The sequence below is a fragment of the Glandiceps talaboti genome, chromosome 10 (genome assembly GCF_964340395.1).
Source record: "Glandiceps talaboti chromosome 10, keGlaTala1.1, whole genome shotgun sequence".
Lineage (NCBI taxonomy): Eukaryota > Metazoa > Hemichordata > Enteropneusta > Spengelidae > Glandiceps > Glandiceps talaboti.
The window spans coordinates 1,572,395-1,582,500 of record NC_135558.1 but is presented as its reverse complement, the minus strand read 5'-3'; the positions used below and the strand labels follow the sequence as shown (position 1 = coordinate 1,582,500).

The window sequence follows — 10,106 nt, the reverse complement described above, 5'->3', positions numbered from 1 at the left end:
CAAGAGGATTCATAGACTTGCTAACATCTCCAGGTTTATTTCATACTTATAGTTAAAACAACACACAGCTGTGTTATTGTGTGTGAACTAATAACCTGACGGAATGTGGTATAATTGCCAGACAGTCGGGGGAACACGTGTATAACCCTTGTGAGACTACTAGTAAGGTGTAACAAAAAATTGTGTGGTTCCAATACGCCCAATTTTAGAATAGGTGGGATGGGTAGATCTTTTAAAAAAAAATTATATATATTTTTTTCATATGTGAGTGTCTAGTTCAGGTAGTTATGTTTTCTGTTGTTTTCCATATGGTCTCTGTGTTATTGGTTTCTTCTCATCAGGTGTACAGCCATTACAGGTTCGAAGAACAGTTTTATATCGTCTTTTTAAAGTTGATGTCAGTTTCCACATCCACTATTTCTTACAATTTTATTAAAAAAGTTTAGGGTTGGAAGTGAAAAACTACAAAATGTAGGTGGCGTCAGATAAGCAGAACCAAACAATTTTTTTAAGGCCTAACTGTTTTTTTTTTTAAAAGTTGAGTACATTTTCCTTTTCAGAACTAAAAATGAACAACAAACTCAAAAAAATAATTCCGAGTGGCTGGTGCCAGTCTAGAAGTTTCATTTATCCTCTACCCTGTTAAATAGTTGATGACAGTATGTCATCACTGGGAGAAAAAAAAACACTTGATTGAGTTATAACTTCTATAGAATTTGTGATAATTTTAGACTAATGTAAGTTTAAGAAAGGAATTACTAAGATCGGTAGAGATAAGTAATTATTTAGCCTCAGAGTTCACTTTTATGGATAAACATTTATGTTCATAGGTGACATTTTTTGGGGGTATTTTGTCGACAAACAAAACTTTTCTTTTGTGTGGCTTTGAGATCAGAGTCATTCAAATCTTGAGAAACTGTAATAAAAAATGTTCTTCATTTTCTATCTTTTGATATAGGGCTATTACAAAAGAACACCAGAGTATATGCCAACATTAAAACGAGAAAGAACTGGATGTTTTCCTGTACCAATGGTCCATTCTACGTATCTGATTGACCTAAAAAGATCTGCTTCTACTAAGTTACAATTCACACCATTACCATCATACAAGGGTGATTTCGATGATATTCTCTTGTTTGCACACTCAGCTAGACAGGCAGGTAGGTGTTTTTGGAAACCATGACAACAAAACATGATGAACCATAAATGTCAGTTGTCAAATAAATTGTTATATTTCAGAGCTATTCTGAATACATTTATTGCTTTCCAATCTCCATGTGGAAAGTTGATATTTCAGTGTTGAATTAGAAAAAAGAAAAGAAATGAAAAGAATTGTTTTGGTCAGTGCTTGCATCACTGAAATACCCTAGCATCAGTCTTTTTGTTTGTGTTTGTCCAACCCATGCAGTCTGCAGATCCATGGGAATAACCCTCCCTACTTCAGTGAAGACAACTGCAGAGGCAATCATGAACAAGCAAATAACGTCATCTGCCCCCATACACACTTGCTCTAAAGTACTAAATAAAAAGAACAGTAACTGTCATAAATAGTAGATTCAGTGACAGGTTTGTTGAGAATAAAATAAAAAATTGTGTCATCACACCACTTTAGACAAAATGTCGTGACCAGAAATAATTTTTTTTTGGCCTAATGGAAAGTTGATCTGAATCTATGCTCACTATTTACTTGATTAATAGCTGAGACATGTGAACTAGAGCCTTTGGAATATTTAAAGTAATTTTAATACTGTTTAGAAGTATTGTACTGTTTGGTTTGCCAAAGTATAAATGTACAAGAGGACTTAAGATGTCACAATATTTTTGTATTATTCTTTTTTGCTAATTTATGTATTTCTTATTGTACAAATGATATATAACTTGGTATCATTTAAATTTTGGCTGAATGTACTACTTTTGGCCCCCATAGTTTAAAAAAAAAATATTTGTAACATTTGTGGTTATAGTTTGAGTCTACCAGAGTACCCCTGGGGATGAGGACACCACTATCACCCATTGATGTAATCTACTGCATTAGTTTGTGTCTGTTGTACCTGCTACCACTGGTGTATTTGTCTGGGTCCTCTCTGCTATATATCATTATCGTTGCCTCATTTGTCCTTACTATACAAGTACAATGAATGTGTCTGGAATTGCGTCCTTGTTAGGCCATTAGAGGATACCATTACACTCCAGCCCTAATGGCTGCAACTTTACAAGGTGATGGTCACGGTTGACTACAAGTCAAAGTGGCTACACTCAGACTAAAAGGTGGTCACTTGTCAGATTTTCTCTGAAATGGAATTTTAGATTCTCAAAGTCAACCCTCCTTATTACTATATATGTACACATATATATATGATGGCCCATTAGTAGTCAATTACTGTGTACATGTATGTATGTGAAATGTTCTGACCTTTAACGTCCAACTGAGAAAGTTATGCAGTAATTATTAGAATGAATTATAATCCTTAGCAAAGTGCGCCCTCTATCAACATCCTTAATTATTACAATGAATTATAATCCTTAGCAGAGTGCGCCCTCTATCAACATCCTTAATATTTGATTGAAGTATGATGGTATGATTATTCCCCAAATATTTTTCTTCATTCAGTTGGAAAATACTTGTTACCTAAGGGTTGTCACTATGACTTGCTAGCCCCCTCAGGTCACTTGTATTTTCCTTGGCAGAACGAAGGAAAATATAGGGGAGTAATATCTGATTGTCATAAACTCATCTTGTGCCACCTATGATACCACCATTGAATTATTTGTACATTATTTCTGACGTTGTTTGAAAGTGAATCACAAGTCTGTTTTTGACATTTTTATACCAGGTCAGAGTATTGTTTGATATATTACCATCCAATTTTGAGTGGAAAACTTGTTAACATCAGCTAATTTGTCGGTTTTTTTGTGGTGTTCTCATTACAGAGGTTCAGATGTATCTTCTAAACAAAGTTTACTTTGGTCAGCTGTTGACGCCATTGGAAAGTGACGATGCACTGGAAGATGATGTAGAACAAATGGTGTATGCAAAACTAGAATCCACAAGTAGGTATCTAGTAATACATCTCAAAGGCCTTACCAAAAAAAAATTGTGTGGTTCCAATTACGCTCAATCTTAAAATAGGTGGAATAGGTTGATTTTTTATTTGATAATATATATATATATATATATATATATATATATATATATATATATATATATATATATATATATATATATATATATATATATATATATATATATATATATATATATATATTTTTTTTTTTTTTTTTTTTTTTTTTTTTCCCCCCATCATATGTAAGTGTCTAGTTCAGATATTTGTGTTTTCCATGTTTTCCATATAGTCTCTGTGTTATTGGTTTCTTCTCATCAGATGTACAGTCATTACAGATTGGAAGAACAGGTTTATATTGTCTTTTTAAGTTGATGTCAGTTTGCACATCCACTATTGTCAATATGTCACTTAGTTGTCATGTTGTGAACATTTTAAACGTAGTGTATGATAGTTTTATATCCTGTCATATTTGTTTTAAATTGTACCAATAAGGTGTCCGTGTTATCAAAGGTATAACTTGGAATCCATACTGTTCTGTTATATTGGTAGTCTAGATGCTTCTCTTAGTATATTGAATCATTTTTTCAAAGAGTGATCTCGAGATTGGATGCCACAAATACCATCTAGACTATCCTATTGGTTGCTTTATAGAGAGTCACTTTAATCCTATTGGTTGCTTTATAGAGAGTCACTTTAATCCTATTGGTTGCTTTATAGAGAATCACTTTAATCCTATTGGTGGCTTTATAGAGAGTCACTTTAATCCTATTGGTTGCTTTATAGAGAGTCACTTTAATCCTATTGGTTGCTTTATAGAGAGTCACTTTAATCCTATTGGTTGCTTTATAGAGAGTCACTTTAATCCTATTGGTTGCTTTATAGAGAGTCACTTTAATCCTATTGGTGGCTTTATAGAGTCACTTTAATCCTATTGGTTGCTTTATAGAGAGTCACTTTAATCCTATTGGTGGCTTTATAGAGAGTCACTTTAATCCTATTGGTGGCTTTATAGAGAGTCACTTTAATCCTATTGGTTGCTTTATAGAGAGTCACTTTAATCCTATTGGTGGCTTTATAGAGAGTCACTTTAATCCTATTGGTTGCTTTATAGAGAGTCACTTTAATCCTATTGGTGGCTTTATAGAGAGTCACTTTAATCCTATTGGTTGCTTTATAGAGAGTCACTTTAATCCTATTGGTTGCTTTATAGAGAGTCACTTTAATCCTATTGGTTGCTTTATAGAGTCACTTTAATCCTATTGGTTGCTTTATAGAGAGTCACTTTAATCCTATTGGTTGCTTTATAGAGAGTCACTTTAATCCTATTGGTTGCTTTATAGAGAGTCACTTTAATCCTATTGGTTGCTTTATAGAGAGTCACTTTAATGCTGTAGTGGGTATAGTGTATTTATTTGACATTAGACAATGTATAAAATACAGTATCTAAAATCAATACATACACATATACATTTCAATGACAGATTGGTCCCATAAATGTCACAACTTTAAGGTGTGTTCAATAACATGTCAACATTTGATACTTGGAATACACTGTCCACCCATACCTATTACTACAGAAACATAAGATTGAGTTATTCTGTAATTGGTGTGTTTAGTTGACAGACAACAACTTTTAACATCTCAGTTTATGACAATACCCTACTCTCCATGGCAACCACTAAGCTATTCCACTTTGTTTTTAGTTGACAGAGAACAACTTTTGACATCTCAATATTTGACAATACCCTACCCTCCAGCCACTAAGCTTGGCTTTGATGAAATCTACATGATAAATCTAGTACGTCGGGAAGACAGGAGAAATCGGATGATGACAATTTTCAAGGAATTAGGGATAGAGGCCAAACATGTACCTGCTGTGGACGGCAAGTAAGTATGATGACTATGAATGTTGGTGTTAGCCACATTTAGACAATCACAGTACAGTAATATACAGTTATAGAAGAATGAGAAATTACATTGACAGTATTTTAGAATTTATGAAAGGGAAAAAACTAATATTGTAGTAGGATTCAAATTTGTTTAAAAAAATTGTCTGTCAGAGGTCAAGAAAAAATGGTTCTGAACAAAAGAATTATCATAATGTGACCACTGGTGTAATAACACTAATGCAAGAACATGGGGTTGAATCCTGAACCATAAAGATGTAACACCACAACCCCCACCCCCACCCCCACCCCCAATGTTGTGCAAGTCACTATACACTATTGAAGGAGGTATAGTGAACCCATCAGCTCTGATTATTCTGATTGCTTTGATTATTTTGTTTAATCAATTGTAGTATGGGCCACAAACTTGACTAGTTTGTTTCAAACTATTTTTGTGGTCCAGCCATAAACTCTGTATTCATCCATCAGTTTATGTGTAATATTTATTCCACTGTCTTTTTTACTTTTTCTCTTTTGTTATATTGATATGATTTTGAGTTTGTGGCAAATAAAATACTAATGGCAGTAATGGCAGTAACTAGTAGTATTAATGGGAAAATGTGGAATTCAAACAGAGGCTATTAATTAAGTTGGACACTACCTCTCAGGAAAGATTCTTGTCAAGTTCTCACGATAGTTCTTCTCCCCTCCACATTCACAATTTCCCGGAATAATCAGAAAATCTATTTTCCAGGAAATTGACACAAAGTGAAATAGACACACTGGGTATTCAGATGTTGCCAGGTTTTGCTGATCCGTATAATGGTAGAGAGCTGACTAAAGGAGAAATAGGATGTTTTCTAAGTCACTATCAAATATGGAAGGAGGTAAGAACACTTCCATTGGTTATCACATGTAGCTAGAAATGCAGGATTTGTTTGCACTATTTGTTCATATGCAAATTAGATAGCAAAATGTGACTTTATTTGGTCAAGAAAATCCTAACTGCTTGGCAGATTGGATTGAAATTTGATGGGGATGAATCTGGGGATGTGTAGATGAAGGTGTATTCACAACATGGTGATCCCATCAGTGATATGCAAATTAGTTCAACAAATCTCAATTTACCATGATTGACCCAGCATTGCAGATACTGCCCATACAGTAACATTATGGTGCATATAACATTAAAAAAAAAAACATAAACTCTACAGTTGTGCTACAATACCATTGGCATTACTTTTGATTTCCCCTACGGGTATTAGACGAACATTATTTTATCATAATTTTTTGTTTATTTCCTCTACAAATATTAGACAAACCTTATTTTATCCTATTTTTTTGTTTATTTCCTTTACAGGTGTTAGAGAAACGGTATAGCAAAGTACTGATATTAGAAGATGATATAAGATTTCATTATAAATTCAAACCTGAGTTGATAGAAATGATGAGAGAACTTGAAGGACTTGATTTAAAATGGGATCTTGTGTAAGTAATATGGCAGCAGGTTTCATACGTTTCACAATATATTCTCATAAAAATTAGTCCAAAGAAAGTGCTGTATGTTGACAAACGTGATACATCATGTTATGAGTATTCTGTACCGATATCAGCTACATAACCGTACTCGAATATCCTTGTACTGTGCGCCCTCATAGAGATGATGGTACATACAAAATAACACATTTAGCTTTAATTTTGAAGCTCCGAGGACTGAGTCTAACCAATTCTGTGTTTGTAACTACATACATTGCAAAAACACATGTAGGAAGCCATGATAAAATTGTTTTATAAATTAAAAATACAAAATAAATACCCAGTCCTCATTCATATGGCCACTTTAATAACAAAGAAAGATTTGTTGGAATAATGTGTGATTATTTTATTACCAGGTACATAGGTAGAAAGAGAATGAATCCAGATAAGGAGTTTTATGTATCTGGTTCTAAACATCTGGTGTGGCCTTACTATACTTATTGGACACTGGGGTACATCCTGTCACAGAAGGGCGCCCTCAAACTGCTTGATGCTGATCCACTACCAAAACTGTTGCCAGTTGATGAGTACTTACCAATTATGTTCAACAAACATCCAGAGTAAGTCACTCAGATTCAATGAAACCTTACTAAATAGCACTCTGATAATTTGTACCGAAAAATGTAATCAACAAAATGTTCTTTTGTTAACCCTGCATTGCCATTTAAAATATTTTGGCAAGGACACATCACATCACCTTTGACTTGGGTAGAATGTAATTAGTAAATTAGAATAAAGTACTTTAAATGCTTCATTTTTGTATCACATAAAAAAAACTGATGTCCTAATTTCTCCTTTTAGGAAAGACTGGGCTAAGCATTTCTGGCCACGTGATCTGATGGCATTATCAGCTGAGCCTTTACTGATAGAACCTACACATTACACTGGGGAACCAAACTATTTTAGTGACACTGAAACATCTACAATATGGAGTGATGGTGATTCTAAAGAAAAACATGAAGAACTCTGAGATGATTTTGGAAAATGAGATGTATGTTGTATGATGATGATGACGTACATGACAACAACAACAACAACAACAACAACAACAATGATAATGATGATGATGATGATGATGATGATGATGACAAACAAGACAATGACATAACAAAGATGACAGCGACAATGCTAATGATGATTATAGTTATGGTGACAGCGATATGACGAGACAATAATGATGACGGCAACAATGTCAGTGGTGGTAACGACAACAACTCTGAAATGTCTATGTTCATGAATTTAACTTTGTATTACACCAATATTTTAAATTAGCTTACTAAAGCTTTCACCAGGTATCAATCATGGCTTCATCAGTGTTTTCTGAAGTAACGATGCATGCTTCCCTTCAGACAATTATCCCAAATTCTTGGAAGTTGGTAACATCCCCCATCACAGTTCATAGATAGTCCAAATATGAATATTTTGGTGCAATACAAACTTAAATTCATGAACGTTTGCACAGATGAGCTGTTATCAAACTCTGAAATGAATACTACTTACTAGTACTAATACTGATGATGATGGTGGTGGTTTTGGTGGTGATAATGATGATGATGATGATGATGATGGTGGTGGTGGTGGTGGTAATGATGATGATGATGGTGGTGGTGGTGGTGGTGGTGGTGGTGGTGGTGGTGGTGGTGGTGGTGATGATGATGATGATGGTAGTGGTGATGACATTGACAATACTGATGCACACAGTGATTATGATGATAGCGCTAGCAGTAACAAATAGTTTGGTAACACATTGGAATTTAAGTTTGTATAATTTTGATATCATTTCTCCTCAGTGATTATATTGTACCATGCATATGCTGGAATTGTAAAGAGGTTGGGTTGAAATTTTCTGTAAAAGCCTCGGCAAATAATGTACTTCAGTGTTTTTTCTATATATGCTACATTTACTCTGTAAGAAGAATTTGTACTCTGTGATTGTGAGTAGAAGTCTATAGATTCATCTATGTGATTTACATATTAGTACTTTAATATATGCTTAAATGCAGAACTAAGTTAACACATATTTTTGTACTTATTTTCTCTCATCACTGCCTTCTTTTGTCATATTTTCAGTACAAATAGTTTCTCATTTTCACATTGACTACTTTTTGTGTGGAGATTTGTAATCACTTATTCCTCCAGTTGACACATTATCTATTTTGTCTAATGTCATAAAACTTTAAATTTGATGTTTTAATACTTAACTTCACTTCATAGTTTTAATAGGTATGTGACATTTGTCTCCCAAAGAAGTTGGTGCAGTCAGACTTAGTTCTGTCTGAAGCAGACTTGTATTGATTACAGCTATTAACTTACATATTATTTTTGGTGATAAAATAACACCTTGATAACTTACTCAACTTTGAAATCTTGTACCCCTACTACATTTGACACTTCTTCAGCCATTTTGGGAATTTCGTGCAAGGGTTTATGGGAAAACCTCGTGATGACATCACATTTACCACAATGCATCTTCACTGGTTCCTGTGTAAATGTATTGCATATAACTAGTATTTGCATCTCATGCTCTCATTGGCTAAGATGACCAACCAATCAAAAATATAGAGCAAAGGATTGTGGGAATTATACATTTCCGTGGTAATTCAATATGGCAGATCCAAAATGGCAATTACTAGTTTACCTGAAGGCTCACACAAACTGATAGGTCATGTGATGACACAGGGACTAGCACACCATGTTTCATCAAGGGCAAAAAAGTGAAAAAACAAAGGAAATAATGTAAACTGAATGAATTTTTAACTTCAAAGGGACCATTACTTTAAATTCAAGAATAAACTTTCTAGGTATTTATTTGTGAAATCAGAACTTGTTTAACTTCTTACTTTGTGCAGTAAAATGTTATAAAGCATAAAATATTGGTTGTAAAAGTTTGGTCAGACATTTTGTAGTGGTCTATTCTAAAAGGAATTCTGAAAAAGTAACATGGTTGTTGCTTGGAAATATGTGATGGACAGTTTGCATACAAATTTTGTATATACGATAAATTTTGTATATACAATAAAACAAATTTGTCATGAGAAAACCCAAATTTAACCATGATAATGATATACAAAAAAAACATGGTCTCACTAGTAAGGAACTTTCTTCCTCTTGTTGACATCATTGTCAATTTCTGATAACGCCTTACAGCTTGATCATCCCTCAAGAGTTTTCCTTATGAATTTTTTGTGTATACCAGCTGTTAGACTGACTAACCGACTAGACTGACAGATCAGCTGTTGTGGGCATGGTCTATTCTCTGTTCCCCAAACAGGGCAGGCTGATAAGCCCAGACCGATGATGTCATTAGACTGACAGATCAGCTATTGTGGGCATGGTCTAATCTCTGTTCCCCAAACTATTAGCCTAATAGTTAGGGCAGGCTGATAAGCCCAGACCGATGATGTCATTAGACTGACAGATCAGCTATTGTGGGCGTGGTCTAATCTCCCTTTCCCCAAAGGGAAGGGATGGTCATTTCCTTGGCAGTAAAATTGAATGCAACATCAATGAAAAAGTCTGCATTAGTACAAAAACTTACACATTTGTATATCTTCTCTTTAAATGTACACAAGCAATTCTCCTGTACATATGACAGGGATGATGCCCCCTCATAGGACCT

At 34.2% G+C, this 10,106-nt stretch overlaps 1 protein-coding gene across 1 annotated transcript in view; it reads left to right on the top strand.

The window, feature by feature from the left end:
- LOC144441021 (procollagen galactosyltransferase 2-like) overlaps window positions 1-8,066 on the top strand; it is a 12,765-nt gene extending 4,699 nt beyond the window's left edge. Inside the window, exons 4-10 of the mRNA XM_078130532.1 lie at window positions 959-1,160; window positions 2,932-3,051; window positions 4,769-4,952; window positions 5,706-5,838; window positions 6,312-6,439; window positions 6,844-7,047; window positions 7,289-8,066. Coding sequence (XP_077986658.1) covers window positions 959-1,160; window positions 2,932-3,051; window positions 4,769-4,952; window positions 5,706-5,838; window positions 6,312-6,439; window positions 6,844-7,047; window positions 7,289-7,457 — 1,140 coding nt within the window. The 3' untranslated portion in view covers window positions 7,458-8,066. The remainder of the gene's footprint in view (window positions 1-958; window positions 1,161-2,931; window positions 3,052-4,768; window positions 4,953-5,705; window positions 5,839-6,311; window positions 6,440-6,843; window positions 7,048-7,288) is intronic.
- Window positions 8,067-10,106: the final 2,040 nt, after the last annotated feature.